The 21,795-nt window shown below is 54.3% G+C and overlaps 5 protein-coding genes across 5 annotated transcripts; 2 read left to right on the plus strand and 3 right to left on the minus strand.

Annotated features, from left to right (window-relative positions):
• On the minus strand, nt 1–3,756 carry BDZ83DRAFT_635500 (ABC transporter type 1, transmembrane domain-containing protein; the record flags this gene model as incomplete). Its single annotated transcript, XM_060509182.1, has 2 exons — nt 1,129–3,756; nt 1–1,076 (listed from the first exon to the last, which is right to left on the minus strand). Coding segments are annotated over exons 1-2 (3,639 nt in total), but the record flags the coding sequence as incomplete, so codon positions are not given.
• A 7,444-nt stretch (nt 3,757–11,200) lies between these two features.
• Nucleotides 11,201–13,905, plus strand: BDZ83DRAFT_795973 (WD domain-containing protein; the record flags this gene model as incomplete). The annotated part of the gene is made up of 5 exons (XM_060515854.1): nt 11,201–11,320; nt 11,402–11,504; nt 11,568–11,801; nt 11,856–12,942; nt 12,996–13,905. The coding sequence occupies 5 exons, from the start codon at nt 11,201–11,203 to the stop codon at nt 13,606–13,608; spliced, it is 2,157 nt and encodes a 718-aa protein (XP_060360315.1). The 3' UTR covers nt 13,609–13,905.
• Nucleotides 13,906–14,954: 1,049 nt separating this feature from the next.
• Nucleotides 14,955–15,860, plus strand: BDZ83DRAFT_635508 (uncharacterized protein). Its single transcript, XM_060509183.1, has one exon. It carries the CDS (start codon nt 15,039–15,041, stop codon nt 15,777–15,779), a length of 741 nt encoding a protein of 246 aa, XP_060360316.1. The 5' UTR covers nt 14,955–15,038; the 3' UTR covers nt 15,780–15,860.
• BDZ83DRAFT_795975 (ATPase) lies at nt 15,861–19,088 on the minus strand. The gene is made up of 4 exons (XM_060515855.1): nt 18,630–19,088; nt 18,399–18,567; nt 17,386–18,344; nt 15,861–17,330 (listed from the first exon to the last, which is right to left on the minus strand). The coding sequence occupies exons 1-4, from the start codon at nt 18,648–18,650 to the stop codon at nt 16,074–16,076; spliced, it is 2,406 nt and encodes an 801-aa protein (XP_060360317.1). The 5' UTR covers nt 18,651–19,088; the 3' UTR covers nt 15,861–16,073.
• Nucleotides 19,089–19,133: 45 nt separating this feature from the next.
• On the minus strand, nt 19,134–21,544 carry BDZ83DRAFT_635512 (autophagy protein Apg6). Its single transcript, XM_060509184.1, has 2 exons — nt 20,984–21,544; nt 19,134–20,927 (listed from the first exon to the last, which is right to left on the minus strand). The coding sequence occupies exons 1-2, from the start codon at nt 21,066–21,068 to the stop codon at nt 19,528–19,530; spliced, it is 1,485 nt and encodes a 494-aa protein (XP_060360318.1). The 5' UTR covers nt 21,069–21,544; the 3' UTR covers nt 19,134–19,527.
• Nucleotides 21,545–21,795: the final 251 nt, after the last annotated feature.

Here is a 21,795-nt window from a genome sequence, read left to right on the forward strand (position 1 = left end):
GTTCTTCTTGACGCTAAAGGTGAGGCCCTTGAGGACGGGGGAGAGGTCCTCGGCGTAGCTTACGACAAGGTCCTTGACCTCGAGCTTGCCCTCGGTGGGCCATGTCGCGGGGGGCTCGACGCCACCCTGGTCCTCAGTCTTCAGGTCCGAATACTCGACGACGCGCTCCGCGGCATTCATGTCGAGTTCAATGTTGGCGTAGTGGCGGATGGACCAGACAATGGCCTGAGAAAACTCGAGAGCAAAGGAGAGCGTGAAACCGGCGAGGGCGGCGCCCATCGAGGGGCTGCCAAGGACGACGAAGCCGACGGCGGTGGAGAACATGGCACCGATGAGTGACATGCGCCAGCCCATCCAGCGGTTGAAGAGCCACAGGTGCCAGGAGGCCATGCCGTAATCGTCGAGGCGGGAGTACATGGAGTCGATGTACGTCTGGGCCTTGTCGGAACCGCGGATGGTCATCATGCCGACGAGCGTGGAGCCAAAGAGGTCAAAGATGGGGGACTTTGTCGTGCTCTCCAGTCTCTTGGCCGGTCTGGCGCCCGCGAGGTAGCGCATGGCGATCCAGACGGCAATGAGGAGCAGGACAAAGGCCAGGGGGATGATGAGTGGCGAGACGTAGAAGGCGGTGACGCAAATTCCAATGACGCTGAGGAAGGCGCCAAAGACGCCAGAAAGATCCATGCCGAGCCTGTTGTCAATGACGTTAAAATCGGCGGTGAAACGGTTCAGCACGCGGCCGGTGGGAACGGTATCGAGCCATCGGAGCGGGGTGCGGAGCACGGTTCTGGTGATACCCTCAAACATGCGACGACTAGCCTTGTAGCTCATCACGAAGAAGTAGAAGAAACGGCCTGTACCGAGAATGGCGGAGAAGGCAGAAATACCGACGTAGATACCCAGGTAGAACATAGTGTCCTTGTCCATGTTGATGCTGACGGTGTTGTTTGATGGCACGTGAAGCTCGCTGTGCTGAAGGGTGAAGGCGTAGGCATATTGGTGTTGCGGTTGCTGACCGAAGGTCTTGATGGACTGCTCCGATGTGCCAGTCCAAATTCGAAGCCACCATGACCGTCCTGTTCAGTTGTTAGCACCATGTATGTAAAACGTCATGCAAATGGAACTCACCAATGACGACAAATTGGTAGATGACGAAAAGAAGGAAGCCGAATCCCCACCAGGGCAAGCCACCACTCTGGCTCAAGTACGCAGCGTAGACATGCTTCTTGATAGAGCCCTTTTCGCGGGCCTCATCCTCGACAAACGCACGTGCAGCCTTTGAGGGAACCTTCTTCAAGATACCGCCATCTCCGTTGAGCTCAGCAACCTCGGGGATCTCGACATCAGAAGCCTCTTCAGAATTGACCGCAGTGGCCTCTTCATCCGCAATCTCCTGGGAAGTCTGCTCGTGGCTCTTGATCATCTGTAGCGTTCCATCCTCAGTCAGCTCGGACAGGAAACCGGAGTGCTGGACAGTGCCGTCACCCAGCTCGACGATGAACTTAGTCCGGGGCTCGCAGAGAGCGACGTGGTGAGTGACGAGGATTCGGGTTCGGCCCTGGCAGAGGTCGCCAGTGAGACACTTTTCGTAGATGTGGCGACCGACATGGGCATCAACAGCGGAGAAAATGTCGTCGAGGACAAGAATGCCGGCACGAGAGTAGATGGCTCTGGCGAGGGTGAGGCGCCACTTCTGACCACCACTGAGGTTGATACCGTTGGCTCCCAACTCGGTTCTGTCACCATCTGCAAGCATCTCCAAATCCTTCTTCAAGGCGCATGCCTCGATCGTTTGGTTGTACCTCTCCTCGTCGAAGGGAAGTCCGAAAAGAATGTTGCTCTTGAGTGTGGCATTCTCGATCCACGGAATCTGGCCGACGAAGGAAATGCCGCTCGGGATAATCCAGTTGCCACGATTGGCCTTGTCATCGTTTCTCTCTTTGATTGAGGGCGGCTTCGGCGCGTAGATTGTACCGGATAGGAGATCCGACTCGCCAAGGACGGCAGCCAGCATCAGACTCTTACCGGTACCAGTCTTGCCAGAGATGACGGACAACTCGCCAGCGGGAAAAGTGACGTCAACGTTACGGAGGATGAACCTGTCCTCGTCCTTAGTCTCGTCGTCGACGGGCCACGCGATAGTGGCGTTCTCGAAGGCAACATCAGGTCCCTCGGTCACAGTCTTGGTCTTCTCAGGTCCGTTCAGGTAGTCCTGCATTCTCTTGACAGAGATGTTGGCATCGATGACATCAGTGATAAGCTCGGGAAGGACAGCGAGAGTGACCTCGAGGTTCTTGAAGACGCCGATACTGACAAAGGCAACAGATGGGATCAAGGTACCGTTGAGCCATGCATACACAGCCAGGGAAACAGCGGCCAGGGCAATGGGGCTGGTGATCCACATGCCAAAGAGCACGGTGTCACCCTTGAAAACCTGCCAGAGGGCACCGAGTTCCTTCTCTCGCATGGCCAGGATGCGCTTCTCCCACTGAGGCTCGAGTGCGGAAAACTTGATTTGGCGCATGCCTACGAGGGCCTCGTTGACGACGGCCAGCTTTTGATCACGAATCTTCATGAGCTTATCCTGAGCCTTAGAGTACACCTTGGCGTACGAGAAGTTGATGGGAAGAAGGATGGCCCACGCGAGCAACCCGGCACCGAGGGGTCCCCAGCCAAGCAAATAAACGAGGAACCAGATGGCAACGAGGAGCTTGGCAGCGCTGGACGGGAAGAGGAACTGGAAGGCGGCGAAATCGGAAATGCGCTTGGCGTCGACGCCAATCAGATTGATGATGGCTTGCTTCGACTTGAGCACGTTGTCGTCTTCGGCCTCTTCTTCATCAGATTTCTTCTTCTTGTCATCCTTTGGCTTGGCATCATCCTCCTTCTCTTCGGCTTCCTGCTTGGAGGCCGCCTTGACGTTCTTCCTGCGCATCGACTTCTCAAAGATGAGGGCAGAGAGAGCGCCTCTGAGGGGAATGCAGAGCTCGGCCCAAGACAGCCAGAACATGGTCGCCTCAACCCAAGCATCGGCCAGAATAGCCAGACCAAGCCAAAAGACCAAGATCCAGATATCGGCAGGGAGATCTTCACCAGGCTTTCTACGTTGAAGGGTCTCAAGGATTTGTAGCGTGATCCATGACGGGGCAAGACTCAAGAAGGCCTTGGAAATAGCAATGGACCATTGGACGAACAGAGGCACCCGGTACGCCCAAATGATGGACCACCACAGGCTGGAATCGGGCTGGAAGTTGTACGACTTCCATGATGCAGCCGAGTCTTCGGAACGGGTCCAGTGGTCCGGCTTAGGCAGGTCAGACGCATCAAGATCCTTCTTCTTGGTGGCCAGGTCGATGATTCCGCTGCACCAGCCCCAGGTGAAGCGGCTGTAGGCAGGGACCGTCCTAAGGCGGTCGACCATCCTGTTCTCAAAGTAGACATCCGGTCTCCTGGGCAGAGTGACGCTCGTCACAATGAGACCCACAGTGAGGACCAGGCTCGCAAGTTTGAGGCCGAAGGAAACGGGGTTGTTGGACAGAAGCTCATCAAACACTTTGGTGTCCTGCAAGATCTGGACGCCAGCGAAGATCAAACCGGAAAGCCAGAGCCACAAGCCGAGGCTGTAGGCTTGTACGGAGTCATTTGAGGCAACGATGGCCACGGCTTGGAAGGCCAACAGAATCTGGTTCATGTCAGCATTCAACCAAAGGAGGCTTCGCGAGGAGGGAGTTTGCCTACCGAAATACCAGTTGAAATCCATTCTGCAATGAACAAATTGTCGTATTTACCGGTGTGAAGTGAGAGCGTCGCCAGGATGGAGTTTGCCAACGAGACGGCCAGACCCAGGAAGGCGAATAAGAAGATGAATGTCTTGGGCCAGCGGTTGGAAAAGGCGGCAGATGACTCGGCCGTGGCTTTTCCGTCCTTGTCTTCGTAGAAGTGATCCTTGGGTTTGCGGGATCGAAGTTGTTGGACGAGTCCTGTGAGGGCCGGAACTGAAGTAAGAGCAATGACGCCCAAAGCAGCTCCGACCTCTATGAACAAGAGTGATTCATCTTGCATGATGGCACCAAAATATGGGCGAGAAGTCTGAATGACTTATCTTCACAGGTCGAATTCCGAGGTTGAGAATTGACCGCAGTTGACGTTTGGGAAAATGAACCGGGTCGCAAGCGGAAGCTTACGATGCGATGCACCTTCGTTGGTGTGGCGGCTTTAAGAAAAAAAAAACGGCGCGAAGAGCCGGTCGGGAGATCCACAATGAGGCCCGAGTTGGTTGGTAAGCTGCTGCCTTTTGGAGACTGCAGTTCCAAATCGGCAAGGACTCTCCAGTTCCTTTGAAGCCCAAATCTGGTACCTCGAGTAAGGTACTCGACACCGCTAAAAAAGTGCTGACGTCGGGGCAATTCTGCTTTCGGCTTCTCCAATTCGGATGGCGGGCCGGGGCTCGAAGAAACGCAGATTGTTTGCGCTGGTCACAGGTTTCAGCAACTTGCCTGGGTGGGAAAAGCCAGGGGAAGGATGGGCTTTTCCCTCGTCGAAAGAATGATGGCGATTGCGCAAAGGAAACACTGAGGAAACGAAGAAGATTGCGTGGTTCGGCTTAGTGGGCGCCGATACGGAGCCGGTGGGGGTGATGCAGTCTCAAAGCTTCGTTTCGCTGACGTCGCTGGTCTCTGCGCGCCTCTTCGACCATGCACGGGTTTTCGGTGCGGTGCGGTGCGATGCGGCAGCTTGGAAATTGGAGACACACGGGGGACGGAGAACGGCGGGGGAAATGGGGGGCCAAAGGGAAGGGGGGGAAGAACGGCGGAACGGGGGAAGCCAAGATTGAACGGACGCCAGAAAAGCGGAAGCCTCAGGATTTAAGAAGAAAAATGATGAAGGGGGGAGAGAAATCTACAATTGTTGAGTAGTAAGGTATGTAACTACTGCCCCGGTAGGCAAGGTATTATTCGATCAATTGGCAAGGTCGAGGAGAGGAAAGAGGAGCCGCTTCTGGTTCCGCGTCTTGCTTACCCATCCAATTCATTCTACCTACCTACCTTACCGTACCTCTCACCTTACGGATAATTACCTGGTAGGCATTTTCTCATGAAGCTTACGGCTTCACCCCAGACAACCTCGCACGCCCCCCCCCCCCCCCGATGCTGCCTGCCCGGTTGCAAGCGGCTGATGCCATTGGCCACTGGACCAAGATAGCGTGCCGCATTTTGCATTTCGCAGCTTGCATTCTTTTTTCGATCTAGGAATCCGGAAAGACAAGACTCAGTTCAGGTGGACACCACACACCATGACACACCCCGGCCAGTTGGCGGCGGCGTGCGCGCGCATCCCCCATCCCCTGCAATGCCGCCTTTTTTTTTTTTTTTTTTTTTTTTTTTTTTTTGCTGACTGGGATCAAGCTGGTGGGTGCACCGAGCACTGGGATCCCATCTTGCCAATGCCAACCCCATCTTCACATCCCCAATTCACCACTCAAATGATGCTTCACGGTCTTGACAGTTCACCAGCACCCCCTTCTTGAACCCCCCACTTTGCGATGCACTCGGGAACCCAACTCTGATCTCGCCATCCGCATCGTGACGTCCCCATCCCTGACCTGCCTCAACCCTACTGCGCAGTACCTCGACCTGCATCACTCTGCCGCGTCTTTGCAGATTATCCGACATGCGTCAGACGCGGGCATGGCGCTGTCGCCTATCCGGGCCCTAGGCAACCAACGTCAACGACGACAATGACAACGATGACATTTCTCAAGGCATCAGAGAGAGCGACAACTTAGTGTATTGCTCGGTGGCAAATGTAGCCGACGGGACACTTTAGCTCCTCTCTCAATTGTCAAACACGCCCTTTCGAATAGGTATACGAAAATCGATTTATGGTACCCGCGGCCTGCCACCGTAACTGCCTTCCAATCCATGAACCATGTCACCATGTCAAGACTCGAGGGCCTTTTCCCCCACCCTGTCGGCTCCGGGCGCGGTGGTTGGCCGACGACGCCGTTTCGCCGTTTGACTCATCGGCGGGAAGAAGGGAGACAAGGGACAAGCCAGATGGTGACAATGTGCAATGTGGTAGTCTGGCAGATCAGTTCAATTGAGGAAAGGAAAAAAAAATCCAAGCGATGCCAGATGGAGGGGTGGCGGCGCGGATGTGGAGTTTCAACCTGGCAGAAGTTCCTCTCGTGGACCCTAGGTGCTGATACGGCGGCCCGGGGTGGGTGGCCTAGTGTAGCACCTCATGCTTTTGTGCTTGCTCTTCCTTGTGGGTGGCTGGCTGGTGAATGAGAGACTGACTGATTGAACAAAGTACCTATTTCACGCATGCAAGTCGCAACAATACAAGTAGAGAAACAGAAGGGAAGAAAGGGCGGATACTCGTACCAATCTAAACAGAAGGGGGCGAGCCTCTCGCGGTTGACGTTCCTTGTTAGTGCATTAGCCCCAATGCAGTCATCCTGCACTAACATGGCCGGATGCGCATGCCTGCAGAATGAAAAACAAGTTGCAGCAGCTCTCTTCCTCGGCGAACGGCGAGCCAAAGCGCAGACGTAGCCTCGCTGGGTTACTATTCTGGCACGAACCCCGTATTCTGTCATCAATCGAGAAAGAGAGAGCGTCGAATTCGTTGACCGTTGTCTGTTTTCCCCTCCCAATTGCCCGGGCGCAGAGGATGAAAAGCGCATACTGTACTCGGTCGTACCTACGACGCGGTGTTTCTGCCCTGCCCCAGCCGGTCGGGAAGGATGCCAAACTCGTCTGATTCGTCATCCATCATTGATCTCGATTCTCGAAGCAAAGAAGCTGCGCCTGCAACCCCGCCTGCTACCTTGCCTGCCGGCCAGCCGGATCCCCTCGTCGAGACTCAAAGCTGAATCCGAGACTTGGTATCCGTAATCTCAAAAGACTCACAGAGTCCAGTCATAGTGCTGGATTAGGAAGGAGAGTTTGTAGAGAGGGGGCGCGCGGGTGCCAGGTGGTGGGAGTCTGGGAGGCTCTAATTTGCATGGGCGGGACTGCGCCGCAGGATTTCGGTCATGGATCATGGGAGGTTTCCATTGAACTGGGGAGGGGATTTTTGGGAAGGGCGGTCAGACTAGCAAATCATGGGATGTGGGTCTTCCGCCAGCCACGCCGGGCCCAGATGGTTTTTGCCAGTCGCCAATTGCCAATTGGGATTCTCCACCTCACAGTCTCGACTTTGGAGTCCATCATCGGGCAGTCGTGTGATGGGAACCGTTTCTCCCGCTTCCCGCTTCCATTCCTGCCGTCCGCTAAATGCTGACTGCTCCTGCCCTGTGCTTCTGTTCTGTCACGGGCCCGTTCCACTAGCGTGTTTGCAACTTGCAACTCGACGAAGAGAGATCTGTCGTCACTTCCGAGTCCTGAGAGATTGGGCCTGGTCTGTAGTTGCGTGCAGGAAAGGTCCATTTCGGTTTGAGCGGCTACCTGACGGCTGCAGGAACTGAGGAAGTTTTTCCGTGTGTCTATGGACGGATAGAGACCATCTGTGTTCGTTGCCTACATTGGCAAGGAGATAGGAACAATGACGCATAATCGGCAAGCATGGGTTGTTGTTGTTCGAGGGTTTCGTTTTTCCCTCCTACCTACCTATGTTGACGAACGTACTCACCTAACCCTCGAACCTGCCTCAAAAGTCATGGAGGTCTCAAAGTCCAGGCAGCCGCTGACACACCATCTCGTTTACCTGCGCTCGGCATCCATTACCGCCCTACTAAGTTACCTACCTTACGTTACTGTGTATACTACATGCACCTCATTCTTATCACATTTCTTCCTAGTCCTTGTTCTCTAGCCGCGAGCTTTCCATATGACACCGCAAGGTGCTGACTGGCTTCCTTCCAAAGAGATGAGAAACAAAGTACTGTGCCGCAGGATACGACGCCACGTGCCAATCTCTCGTCCCTTTTTCGATCCCATGAGCTCTTCTTTATCAGCAGGTATCAATCAGGACCTTCCCATCTCGATCAATTCCAGGCCCAGGCTTCTGGCAGTCCGATCCCTCACCTTGCTTTCGCCCGATGTGATGGAATGTCGTTGGAAGAAGACGCGGCTGCTCGGGGACTTTGCTGCCTTGCCAAGGCTGCCAGACCATCTCCCCCTCCCCGCACCGGGGCTTTTGCCTGTGTTGGATCGCGCAGCCGACGACACCTCGGCCGCCGCCGCGGATCTAACTCGCCGTCGTCATTCCATCTTCTAATTCTCAATCAGATATGAACATTCAAGGAGGTGTCAATCCGAATCGACTCATGATGATGCGCCTGCTACTCATTCGGCATGTGGGCTGGAGCGGGCCGTACTGCGTAAACAGTGAGAGAGACATGAGATGTGCAACATCAAACACTGGGTCGATTTGACGTTTCGAAACGGAAATGTTTTGGTGTGACATAAGACCGGGCCAATTTTTTTTTTCTGGTGGTGCGTGTGTGTTACGACTCGCACATCGTCGCGGCGAGTGAGTCTCATCGGCGAAGAACTATGGCGACGTAGCTAGCCTGCAACCTCCTCACCTGTAGACAAAACTGACCGAGGGCGCGGCTTATCCCTGAGGGAATTGCCCAAATTCTACCTTACGGTATGCATGCGGGCGAATGCGGGCGCCGTGTAACAGCTGCTTCGATTTGGAGGCTCCCATCCTGTTCATTAAGTAAAAGTCTGCGATTGGATGAGCCCAGCGACTTTGGAGCCTGCGGTGCTTGCGTTACCTATTGCTCACCGCCAACGCGGTTGCAGGTTTTCTTGGCGATGTCAGGCGGCGGCGGGTTGTTGACAATAGAATCTGCGTTTGGAGGTGGTGTCACTGTCCGGTACTAAAGTGGTTACATTGTGAGGCAGACGTTGTCCGTCATGATTTGACTCAAACGGACGAACGCTCCCCCGACGTTAGGTATGACTGTGCTGATGGCATTGGATGCTCTCTCCTCATGCCTGACGGTTGAAACCGACCGACATTTGCAAGCCATTGCTAATCCGCCAGACTACCCTTCTGGCTGCGACACTGTAAGGGTTTTCCTCTTTCCGTTGCAACCGGCGCCAATGAAACAGGGCTGAAGCTCGGGTATGGTAGCCTGCGTTGTGGACCAGGCCGTCGGGGCTGCAAAGCGCCAATGACGAAGTCTTTCTCAAATTCGAGGTTATCTAATAGAGAGGAAAGAGTTCACGATGAGTTGGAGGCATCAGTCAAATGCATCCCTTAAAAAACAAATGTCAGGTACAGCCCCAAAGCGTACCAATAGTGATGATTGGAGGTCCTTCGCGACGCTAACAAAGCGGAAGGGAAGGGAGCCAAGCGAGGCGCTTGAGAGTTCCATGGGTTCGAAGATGGAGAACAAAGTGGAAATTCCCAATGAGCAATCTGTATTAGACGTGCATTCATTGGCGGGGAGCCTCAGCCCTGTGTGTAAGGTACTGGTGCGCAGAAATCTGACGCTGATGATAGGGAGCCAAGGATGGTCAAATAGGTACCTACTTAAGGATAACATTGCAATGCCCTTCCATTGTTCGATGAAATTCACACACTCTTTGGAAGAAAACCAATTGTTGAGCGAGGTATGCCTCTGCCAAGACACATTTGCGGATCAAGATTCAACTCATCGGCAACTACCTAGGTATATATGGTTAGACAGTTGAAAGAATGAGAGCATTGTCAGCAGAAGAATTAAAACAAGAAGGAACTGGTGCAATTATCAGGCAAAAAGGTCAATGGGCCCCCCGATAAATTTGAATCAGAGAATCCTACGGGTATGGGTTCGTCGGAATCAGTGCAAAAAGTCCCTTCGTTTCGAGGTGTTGCGCCGATTGCCTCAAAACTGCCCACGAGTACGGCGATCCTCCCCTCCCCAACACCTTGCAGCGCATGCAGTTCTAGCCAATCACAACGAGTAGAAAGGTATGCGATAAGCTGAGGTTGCGCCCTGAGTGATGAGTCTGGTGATGAGATACGGCTATTCCTCGGTGGTAACGAAAGTTGAAAGGCTGAGGTGGCATGGCAGCCTGATTTGAATGTGCCTAATTTGGGACTAATGTTTGCTCGGAATGCATCCTTTGCACTGAAAATTATCTACCGAAGCAGAAAAAGAAGAAGAAAAGATTCACGCTCTGTTCAAACTCCAAAGACTGGGCCCAATCGAAAGCATCTTGAGAAACGTTTGTAGCCAATCAGATGAGGCTGGATGAGCCAAACAGTGGGTTGCTCCCTCAAAGGCTTTCTCTGATGGAGCTGTCTGATTGGTCAAACGCACGACCCGTGCGCCTTATGGCGAGCAGCTTCCCTGCCGTTTCCCTGCTCATGGCTGCTCTCCCCGATTTTTTCGAGGTGCAGAGCCCACCGAAGGTAGGTAGATACGCTAAAATGATGCCGATGCTGGGCGCTGCAGTCGCGACAGGCTCTGCATGTCTGGTTGTTGTAGCGGCTGGAGAGCCTACCACGCCACCAAGGTACCGTCAAACTTTGGGGTGGTTTTGCGGCGGAAAACACCAGCCTGGTATTCGTACAGGCGGGCAATCAATGGGTGCCCGGGAAGTCCAGCTCCTTCCTGTCCCTGCAACAGCGCGTGCGTTGGAGCCGTCTGAGCTCCTGTACGCCGAACCAAACCACACCAAACTCCACCTTGCCCTGCTCGGGAACGACATTTCATCCATTCTTGCGCCCTCGTGACAATTCCCTGCCAAGTTTAATTGATTTCCCATTTTCCCTCTTTTCTTCTTTATCCTCCCTCTCTATCCATACTGTTCCAAAAACAGGTCCTCGTGTGTGTCGTTCCACGCGGTGCTAAACGTCTTGCCAATCCAACCCCTCCGCCCCAAATCAAATCCGCCCATTGAGGTTTCCCGCTAAGCAGCTGCGAATCGACGCTGCTGCAAAGGAGCTGTTGCCCGTCGGCCAATCTCCCGAGCTGTTGTTGCCGAGCTAAGGAGAAGCTCGACCTCCTCAGCCTACCCGCCCCTCATCCAACCTCATCCCACCGCGAGCACGAACGAAGCTTCCCGACTCGAATCGACCATCGGATTTTCTTACTCCCCCGATAAGCTCTCCTCGACATCATCCAGCACGGCCCGTATTCCATCCGCCAAATTCCCCCATCGTACGAGCGCCATCATCACCCAAACCAAACCTGCCCACGACCACCCACGATCCTGCACATGTCTCGAGACGGCCGTATACACACTCAGTCACGATGAAGAGCACGCCGCTTATCATCAATTGGCATGACCAGAATGCCCCAGTCTACTCGGCCCATTTCGAGCCCAACGGCAAGGGTCGACTAGCTACGGCTGGAGGAGATAATAACGTGAGAGTACGTCAGACGCCTGAACTGGCGAGCATGCCACCCAGTCCCACGCGTGACCCTGCGCTGCGATGCTGACACAAACATCAGCTCTGGAAGGTAGACAGCGATGGAGAAGATCGAAAGGTCGACTACTTGTCCACCTTGAGCAAGCATACACAAGCAGTCAATGTTGTTCGATGGGCCCCCAAAGGTAAGAAGCCAATTCCAGACGCCTCATTTTGCATTTGGCTGATTTTTCCCCCTCCTTGCTCAGGTGAGATCCTCGCTTCCGCTGGCGACGACGGCAATGTCATCATATGGGTCATGTCCGAACATAGCGGCCCTGCCTTTGGCAACGAGGGCCTCGAGGATAAGGAGACATGGAGAACCAAGCACATGTGTCGATCTAGCGGATCCGAGATTTACGACCTTGCCTGGTCTCCTGATAGCTCCTACTTCATCATCGGAAGCATGGACAACATTGCTCGAATCTACAATGCCAGCTCTGGTATGTTTCTCCGCTGGTGATAGCGTATTCCACACTCGTATCTAACAAGAACAGGTACTCTTGTGCGCCAGATTGCCGAGCACAGCCATTACGTCCAAGGTGTCGCATGGGATCCTTTGAACGAGTACATTGCAACCCAGTCCTCCGACCGATCCGTTCACATCTATTCCTTGAAAACAAAGGATGGACAGCATACACTGAGCGGCAACCACGACGACAAGCCCTCCAAGATTGCAAGCCATAACAAGAGTGACTTGCCGCCACGCCGCATATCCTCCAGCAGCCCTGCACCTCCTGACTTTGGCATGAGGACCCACCTTACTGTTGAACAGGCCATTGGATCCCCGGTCCCCTCCGCCCCCGGAACTCCCACCTCAATCGCATTGCCGATGAACCCGCCCAGTGTGATTAGCCATAGCAGGAGATCGTCATTCTCGTCTAGACGGTCGCCTTCTCCGGCTCCGTCAATGCCGCTCCCAGCTGTAATGCCCATGGAGCCATCGCCAAAGCCTCACCCTTCCGGTGGCCTTGGTATGAAGAACTCGACACTCTATGCCAACGAGACGCTCTCATCCTTTTTCCGACGCTTGACCTTCACCCCAGACGGCAGTCTTCTGCTCACTCCAGCTGGCCAGTACCAGACTCAACACAGCTCAGAAGGAAATGCGAAGCCGACATTTGAGGTCACCAACACAGTCTACATTTACACGAGAGGTGGCATCAACAAGGCGCCGATTGCACACTTGCCCGGTCACAAGAAGCCTTCTGTTGTGGTGAAGTGCTCACCCGTCTTTTACTCATTGCGGACATCGCCTCCCGTCACCAAGCATATCACCATCGATACTTCATCCTCTGAAGATCCTATTCCGGCACTGCCTGAACCGGTCTCGAAGCCGGTGACATCTACTTCGGTCATGGATCCGCCTCCGCCGCCAACCTCGGCCCCCGAGTCTGGTTCTACACCAAACAAGGCCGAAATTAGCGCCTCTACCCCTGGCCCCAAGGCGGCCTTTGCCCTACCTTACAGGATGATATACGCTGTTGCGACTCAAGACGCCGTCCTTCTTTACGATTCTCAGCAGCAGACACCTATCTGCATAGTCAGCAATCTTCACTGTGCCACATTCACTGATCTTGCTTGGTAAGTATTCTTTGTTCCACCCTGAATTGAGACAAAGCTAACAATATGCAAAGGTCAAGCGACGGCCTCACTCTTTTGGTTTCATCCTCTGATGGATTCTGTTCGACCTTGTCTTTCTCACCTGGTGAGCTAGGCCAGATCTATCAAGGGGAACTGCCTACTGCCAAGAATCCAACCGCTGGAACCACCGGAGCGACATCGTCGAGTCAAACTACTCCGGTCCCTGCTCCAAGCTCAGCATTCGCCCCTCCGTCTCCATTTCCAAATGGCTCAGGTCACCATCATCGAAACTCGGCGAGCTCTTTTACCGCTCCATCGCCACCACCCGCTGGGTTTGTCAGCCAGCGACCTCAGTCCCCCGCTCGATCAAACTCTACTTCGTCCGTGGCGACTCAGTCATCGAATGTGGTAACGAATCCCTCATTGATTGTAGGCAGCGTGCCTGGCATTGCTGTCGCGAACTCCACCAAGGTCACAGGCGTCCCCATCACCACGCCGCCAGAGACGCCGAGGACCAATGCTGCCACAAACCCGACACCGGCTGCATCGACTGCCGGTACAGCAGCAAGCGGAACCAAACGTGAGGCAAGTGAGGGAGAGAAGGAAGAGGGCAGCGAGCCCAAGAAGAGACGAATCGCGCCTACCCTGGTGGAGCAGAGGCCGTAGAGGATACTGGCTTATGTATGAGTGTTCGAATCTTGTCTTGTACAATCAAACATGGGGAAAAGCGTTGCTTAGTTGGAACACATGGGAATGAAGCAAATAGTGCGAGCTCTGATGGGCGGTGGAAGCCTTGAAAGGTCGGACTAGAGGTAACGGAAACTCGCGCGAAGGTCGCACTCGCGAACGAATTTGTTTGCATGGCAAGGCGTTGTAAGGGTATAACAAGGGCTATGTAGCGATATCTCTATAGTCATCTGAATGAAGTGCCCCATTCATGTGGTTCGTTTTGGTCTGGCAGGTTTTGTGATTTTTTTTAATCATCAGATGGCGGCAGTAAACCGGAGGCCGGGCCCTTCATGATCGGCATGCCGGGTGCTGACGGAAGCAAGTGGGGTCCGTGCAACGACATGCCAACTTTTGGTGGTTTTTGTCGCTTTTACCAGTACCATGTAAGCCATCTTACAAGCCTCTCGATGATGTTGATTTGCCGTCTTTATTCGGGGAAATATCTTCAATAGTATTTCAGCATCCATTTATGCACTCTTAAAGATTGCGATCCCGTTTTTCCAGAGCTGGTCCGTTCCGACCTGCTCAGTAGCCCGCTCCACCAGGCAGGCAGGCAGGCAGGGGCCATGGCATCAAAACGGCCACCGAGTGCGAGTTTCATTGAGAACCCGTTTATCAAGAAGCGCAATTTAGAATGGTCGCTTGATGTGCCGGGGTTAAAGACTGATTATGGCAAAGAAGGAGAGAAGAGTGGAGAAGATGAGGAGTTGGAGGTACGGGATACTACAGTCGACGACGGGCTGAGTCGAGGTGTGGTTGTGATGCCGGATTCACCACCCCGCGAGCCTGAGCACGATCCCGAAATTGAGCCCAAGATCAAGCCCGAGACTACTACAAGCCTCTCAGCAGCGTTAGAGTCCGGCGCCGCAACGCAACCTGACCCGGCAGCGCACTTCTTCGCCCACCTGGCACAACATACCCTCCATCCTTACCCTGCCCATACGCCGCACCTCTCCGCCGACGACGACCTGCGCTCCCTCTTCCTCTCGCACGTCGGCTCGGGGCGGGGCGCGCACTTTGTGGTGCACCAGCACGACCACCCGATCGCGGGCGTGCACTATGACCTCCGGCTGCAGGTGAACGCGACGAGCAGCGTAAGCTGGGCGGTGATGTACGGGTTACCCGGGGACGCCAACTCCAAGAGGTTGAATCGGAATGCGACGGAGACGAGGGTGCATTGTCTTTGGAATCATGTTGTTGAGGTCGGGAGTGGGGGCACGGGGAGTTTGGTGATTTGGGATTGTGGGTGGTACGAGGTTTTGGAGAGGGGAAAAGGCGGGAAAGGGGGGAAGGGGAGAGGGCCGGAGGTTGATCCTGATTCTGGCGGGGATGATGGTAGCGATGACGATGATGAGGGGGAGGGGGGGATGACGGAGCAGGAAAAGTTGGCGAGGGCGTTTGGGGAGAGGAAGATTCGGGTGAGGTTGCATGGGAGTCGGCTTCCTGAAAGATACGTGTTGAATCTGAGATTGACCAAGGGGGAGGACGCGAAGGGGAGGAGGAAGAGTGCGAGGACGATGGGGAGGCCTATGAGGAAGAGGAGGCGGGGTGGTGGTGGAAAGCAGATGAAGAAGGAAGTTGTCGAGACTAGTTCTGAGGGGGCGTCTGGCGACGACGGGGACGGGGATGTTGTTCCTGATCCGCTTGATGGTGGCCACGACGGCGGTGATGGTGATGGCGAGGGGGAGGACGAGAAGCTGTCCGCTGTGGAGAGGGAGATTCGGGAGGTGGAAGACGAGTTTGTGAGGAGGACGAACGCGTATCGGGGCGCCGAGAATAGCGTCGGGAGCGTGTATCAGCGGCGGTGGTACCTTTCGCTCGATCGGGAGGCGTGCGGTTTTGAGAGGAGGAGTATTGGGGGGAAGAGGGTTTGGGTTCTGAGGCACGGTAATGATGGTGGTGATGTTAACGGTCAAGGGATCAAAGAATGTGGCGGTAGAAAGAAAGAGGAGGTTGATGAGAGCGGGAGGCTAAGGTTTCCGTTCTACGTTAGAGGTCCCGACGTTGAGAGGAGCGTTGTGACGGGACGGAGGGGGGGTGAGGTTTTGAGGGATGAGGGTGTTGAGGGGTTTGTGAGGAGGAAGGGGTGGAGGCCTGTGTTGAATTGAGATGTGTGAGTGCTTCTGGTTCATGGTTTGAGACTTGTGCAAGAAGACGAGTACTGGGGGGTATTTATTTGGGAGGTGAGTAAGGAGGGATGAGATAGTTTATAGTCGAATCACCTGAAGGTCTCTGACAATTCCTCGGTACAGTCATCAAAGTTGTTCTAACTATCCAATATCCAGCGTTCATCATGTCAGTCTTATCGTAGTCCTCGTGAATAACCAACCTACAAGTCAAAAGGCCACCAGAACGAGTTCAAAACTGCTCAGTTTCGTCAAGAAACACCCAAACACGGAAGCTCAGTCAGAATAAATATCCCCTTCCTCCCCCTCACTCTCACCGACCTCGCTCTCTCCATCATAAACACTTCCACTACGAAGGTAGTCCCTGAAGCCGCGGCTCATCTTGACCACAGCCCGCAGGTGCTTGTCCGTAACGCAGATACGGTCAGTTCCCTCCTCCGCAGCATCGCTCTCGGCAAGCGCAAGCGCGGTCTGCAGCGCGTTGCGGATCTCACGGCCGTTCCAGCGCAGAGCGCGCACATCGCGTGAGTCGTAGGCGTACTCGCGCGTAGCGATGGCAACACGCACGCGGCCGTGCGAGTCTCTGTCGAGGCGCTCAAAGTTGTTGGCCCAGATGCGCTCGCGGTCAACGTCCGTCAGGTTCTTGTAATGCAGCGCGACGTGGATGCGCGAGGTGAAGGCCGCGTCGAACGCCTGGACGCGGTTTGTGGTCAGGAAGAGCACGCCGCGGTAGTACTCGAGCGCGCGGAGGAACACTGAGACGAGGCCGTTACGGGCGATGTCCTTTGCGCGGCGGCGCTCGAGGTAAACATCCGCCTCGTCGAGGAGGACGAGAGCGCCGAAGCGCTGGCCCAGCTCGAGGAAGTAGGACAGGTTGTGTTCCACGCTGTGCGAGTTGACGCTGAGGTCGCCCGAGGTGAGGGAGATGAGAGGTCTGTTGGTCAACTCTGCGACACACTCGGCGGTGCAGGTCTTGCCGACGCCCGGGGCGCCATGGAGGAGGAAGATGCGGCCCTCGCCCTTGTTCTTGATAAAGTCGTTGGCCCACGGTGAGACCTTTCCGGATTCTGCTGCCGCGAACTTGCCGATGAGGGCCTTGACTGTCATTTTGATCTCGTCGTCTAGGACGAGATACTTGAATGCCTCACGGTCCGTGATGACGGGCTTCACGTGGTCGAGGTTCAAGTGGCCCCAACGGCGATCGCCGAGAAGGAAGGCCGGAATGATGTTGGTGCAGGCAATGTAGAAGATATCGGAAGTAGGGGCTGGCGATGTCAGCGGGTTGACGTCGTCAAAGCCCGCGAACGGTGACAAGTCGGTGCGATCGGTCTCCTTGGTACATTCCGGGCAGCCGCAGCGTGGAAGGAAATGCGGGAGGTGGTCTTGAGCAGGCGGCGGCCCATGATGCTGTCCGGGCATCATGCCTGGGGGCACCACTTGACGTGGCGGGCCCGGGGGGCCGTTCCGGTTCTCTGGTGCACGGAAGTTGAAACGACCGAAGCCCTCAGCATCGCAAATCACTCGACCAGTCATCTGTTGCAGATTTAGTTGCTGTCGCTTGTCAAGGGGACTAGGCAGGAAGACTCACATAGCCCGATGGGCCACGGCTGAAGATTGGGCCCGAGTGAGATCCAGGCTGAGCCTGCACAAGCATTCCATCATACTCCATATAGGTTGGGCGTTGAAGAAGCTCCCAGTACAGCTTTCCGAGCCTCAACTGCTTCTCGAGCATTGCTTGCGGGTCATCCTGGAAGAAGCGAGCTGGAATGATCTTCAGAGAAGGGATGATCTGCTCGCCGGTCCACGAAGGGATGGTGAACTGGGACATCTTTCGATTCATTCGGTTGTGGCCCATTTCGAGGACCCAGGCAACTACCTGCAAGTGGCGATTGCGACCACTCAAAGTGACATCCTGGTAAGTGCTGCTGATGACGTGGGGCTCCCAGAGGTCGTCGTGGTTGACGTAGATGACCTCACCTGGCTTCAGAGCCATCCAATAATTCTGGAACGTCGCAACTGGGACATTGCGACGATGTCGTTCTTGTTCAGCCCGGATAGACTCCCCGACAGCCTGATCGATGAAACTCAGAAGAACATCAATGTGGTTCGCCGTCAGACGAGCGTACTCGGTGGAGTGGCTGGCAGGCTGGTGGAATCTGTACTGCCTCAGGGCATCGAGGTGGTGCACGATGACGCGGTAAGGAGCATCGATGGTCACGGTGTCTCCCAGAAGATTGACGTTGGGGTAGTATGCTACAACAGCCCTCAATGCGTTAATAAGGTGCGGCGAGTGGATGATCATCTGCGTGCGTTCAATCTTTCCGGCCTTCGTGCGCTCATCATTCTCGCTGTCTGAAGACGCTGACGTGTAATCATCGTCGGGATAGGTGATATGCGGAGATCGACGACGACGCACGCGTCTGATCTTGGCACTGGTATTGACCTTTGTCACGATCTCAAGCACGGAATTGACAGTCCGCTGAGTGGTCTCGCCGTCCTTCTTCCCATAGTCGGGGATCTCCTTGAATGGATTGCTGCTCTCACGACCTAGTCATGTCAACAGATTGTAGCGGAACAGAGGTTTAGGTGATGTTGACTTACTGTCGATGACTTTGCCACCGATTCCCAAGTATTGTAGAACGTATAGAATGTCTGACGGTGTCTCTCTATCCAAGCTTCCTCTAGCCACCAAAGCGTGGCTTTCTTTGGCCGGGCGCCTGTAGTCAACTTCCTCGAAACTCACGGTCGAGCCGGCATCATCATCGATCGTCTAAAGTTTGTTAGCTAGTCTGCGCAAAACCACTAGGAAGCGAGGTCCATCGGCAATCTTACGTTGTCTGCTTGACCACCCATGATAGGCAATGTACGTTGGGCAAGGGTCGTGATGTTACACGGCAAGAAGTAGGATAAGAGAAAATAAAGACAGGCTGGATGACGCCAGAGAAACCAGGAGTGCAGTCTACCTTATGTGGATGAAACGATCCTTTTTAACGCCCATGTCTCGTTGCGGCTCTCGGGTTCATCGGCAGGCGGCAGCAGGCAGGCTGAGCAGCCAATGGAACACGGTCTTCTCTGCCAGGTCATGGTGCAGCAGATAAGGCGAGGGTTCACCCCGCATCTAGGCAAGTAACATGGCCGCGAAATGGCTGATTGGTTTTCTTGGAAAAGAACAATGCATTAGGCTTGCATGGGTGTGTTCCGTGGTGTAAGACAATAAGGCAGCCGAGCGGCTTATGTTTCGTGAGGGCGCCTTGCTGCCTGAATGGCCGCGGACTGCCGCCAACAAGCGTCAACCTTACCAAGGCTGACTTGACTTGGCCAGCTGCATGCAGTCAGCTTCCGACGTGGGGGCATTCGCAATTTCATCACGTACTTCAACTCGTCTTCCCAAAGCTGCAGGTCTGGTCACACAGTGAGGCTATTATAAGGTAGTTTATAAATTGTCAGTGCTACGTGCTAGGCTACCTTAGGCCAAACTCAAGTTTGCACGTTGGCTATTTCGACGACGGTGAAAGGGTCTCCTTGCAGTGATGACGAAATCATCTCCAAGTATCCGACAGTATTTCTCCGATAGGAAGCAATAAAGAGGGAATGCACTGTTTCTTGTGACATGTGCTTCATAGCAATACACCGTGAACTCTAAATGATACGCTTGATCTATACCTGCCAAAAAAGCCCCTAAACTCCATGTTCCAAGTCCTGATTGATATGCGTCGAAATTGTGCCGTAACTATTGATTATTCGCAGCCCTCGCGCTCGTATTGACGTTACTAGCGTGTGCAAGCAGGAATTTGCAGCACGTCAAAGTGAGCTTACACGCCTTGGTCCACCCATCGTCTTGAGCAATGCCGAGCTTGATGCTCACATCCATGATCTTGTCGCCCTCAATCTTATAGGGAAGGCTAAGTGGGTGGCCGTCGGCTGCCGTCTGTCGATGCACGAAAGCGCCAAGCTGCCGAACGAGCTCAAGGAATGCAACCATCGCGTTATCGAATTTTCGATGCATGAAGGTCAGTCCCAGTGGCAAATCTCCGTTAGAGAAAAGCTCCAGGACATGCTTCTTTGGAGCTGGCGGTGGCGCGTTCCGATGCGATCCTAAACGACTGGCCGTTGGCGAAGGGAGTTCGAACCGAATGATTTTTGAAGTACTTCCCATGGGCTGCGGCTCAAACCCATCGAACTTGTAGCCTAGCTTGTCGGCAACTGTGACCAGCAAAAGAAGGGCGTGACCCCATGCCGCATTGATTTCAGGCCAATCAACCGGTTTGTTCGACAATCGACCAAGACGTAGCCCGTTAATGGTAGCAAACGTGCCATCGTGGCTGATGCAGAACGTGTCGTTGTACACGTTTGAGCGTTGCAGCTTCTCCAACAGCTGAGCATCGTTGTCGAACCTGGAATTTGTGCTGTCGCGCTCATTCTGGAAGTCGGCAAGCTTGGTGGCAAAGGCGTTACGCTCGCGCCAGAACTGCTCTTCCTCGTGGTCAAGCTGCTGTGATTCCTTCTCTAAAGCAATAATCTCCGCGTCCACAGATGCCTTTTCTTGCTCTAGGCGTAGCAACTCAGCCATAGCTCCTGTTTCCGCCTGCCTTGCCTTCTTCAGAGCCTCCTCTTGTGCTTTGACATCCTCCTCGTTCGGCTGGTCGCTCTGCACCTGTTTCAAGAAGCCGACGTAGGCATCGCGCTCCCTCGCTGCGGCCTCAAGCTTTTTCTGAAGGCCTTCTACGAGCATATCGGTACACTCGACGCAGATGGGATGGTCGATATCGGATCGCGCGGAGAGAATTTCGAACAGCTTGTTGATGCGTTCTATCTCGTGCGCCTTACTACCTCCACGCTGTTCCTCAAGAGACTTCTGTCCGCCCTTATTTCCCCTGTTTAATTTCGTATTCGGTGGCAGTGGTTCGGGTCGGGAGAGCACTGGCTGGGCGACTTGTGATTCGGTAAGGTAGATGAAGGACATGGTCGAATCTCGTTGCGCCGAATTCGATGGCCCGCTGCCATGACGCTTGAATGTCGCAGAGGCTGCATTCTGCGAGACCTTGTCATACAGCACCTTTCTTTGGCCATCTTGTGGGTGATATGGTCGTGATGAAGGCGTCTTCTTGGGTGACTGTTGTGAGGAAGAGGCTGGTTCGGTTAGCTACCTTGCGCGCGCCGTTCGGATGAGGAAAGCTTGTGCTGACCGACGAGAAGATCGTACGCCGCAGGATTCAATTCCTCAAGGGAACTGTCCAGTTTGAGCGGCGTGCGGCACTTTTGGCAAATCATTTCGCTGTATCGCGCATGTTGCAAGCTGCGAAATGAAGGGTTGAAGGTTGAAGGGGGAGGTCTTGTGATGTCACCTAAAGCGCAGTGGAGGTAGGTACCTGCGGATGTCCTGCAGACGCTAAGTTCACCCCCAGGGTGTGACCACCTTCGCTGACAACTCGATGAGACTTCGCTTCCATCCCAGTTTTGCTCTATTTTAGCTGAGAACGATTCGACCTGAACTCTCCATCATGTTTCTGTTTGTTTTGACCAAGTTGTGTGGTGATTCGATGACATTCTGGACCACTGCAAGAACAACTGAGGCTGCTGTGACACAGATTAGGTAGTCCGCTTAGGCATCCGTGAAGCTCAACTTCTTGATTATTTGCGCCCAAATCACATTGGCCAACGAAGACGAATAGCATTGATTTCGTAAACCCATGGCCCAGACACTATAATCAGAAATGAGAATGAAGATTTAAACAATTTGCTCGGACCGAATACCTTAACTGGGCAAGCTTGCCTCGTGGTAGAACCGATCATTCATCGTACACTCCGTGCAGTGGCCCACGTCGTCGGGTGCCTCTGGCAACGGCAGCACCCCACGTGGCCCGTGCTATCCACTTTACGCGAGAATTTGATGCGCCCGTGCACCGCGTCGAAGCGCGTCCTTCCATGCCGAGTTCATCAAGTGCCCTGACGACGCTCATTCGGATCTCATCATCGCCGTTTCGTGATCCATAATCGT

Source organism: Colletotrichum acutatum, assembly GCF_030867785.1.
Source record: "Colletotrichum acutatum strain CBS 112980 chromosome Unknown BDZ83scaffold_121, whole genome shotgun sequence".
Taxonomy (NCBI): Eukaryota; Fungi; Ascomycota; class Sordariomycetes; order Glomerellales; family Glomerellaceae; genus Colletotrichum; species Colletotrichum acutatum.

Excerpts from the sequence above, each read along its gene's own strand:
- BDZ83DRAFT_635508 (XM_060509183.1), top strand. The coding sequence starts at position 15,039 with ATGACGGAGCAGGAAAAGTTGGCGAGGGCGTTTGGGGAGAGGAAGATT.
- BDZ83DRAFT_795975 (XM_060515855.1), bottom strand. The coding sequence starts at position 18,650 with ATGGGTGGTCAAGCAGACAAC. Across the intron at positions 18,345-18,398 it reads CGGTGGCAAAGTCATCGACA|GTCGTGAGAGCAGCAATCCA; the intron begins GTAAGTCAACAT and ends TGACATGACTAG. Across the intron at positions 17,331-17,385 it reads GCCGTGGCCCATCGGGCTAT|ATGACTGGTCGAGTGATTTG; the intron begins GTGAGTCTTCCT and ends AATCTGCAACAG.
- BDZ83DRAFT_635512 (XM_060509184.1), bottom strand. The coding sequence starts at position 21,068 with ATGATTTGCCAAAAGTGCCGCACGCCGCTCAAACTGGACAGTTCCCTT. Across the intron at positions 20,928-20,983 it reads GGCGTACGATCTTCTCGTCG|CCTCTTCCTCACAACAGTCA; the intron begins GTCAGCACAAGC and ends TAACCGAACCAG.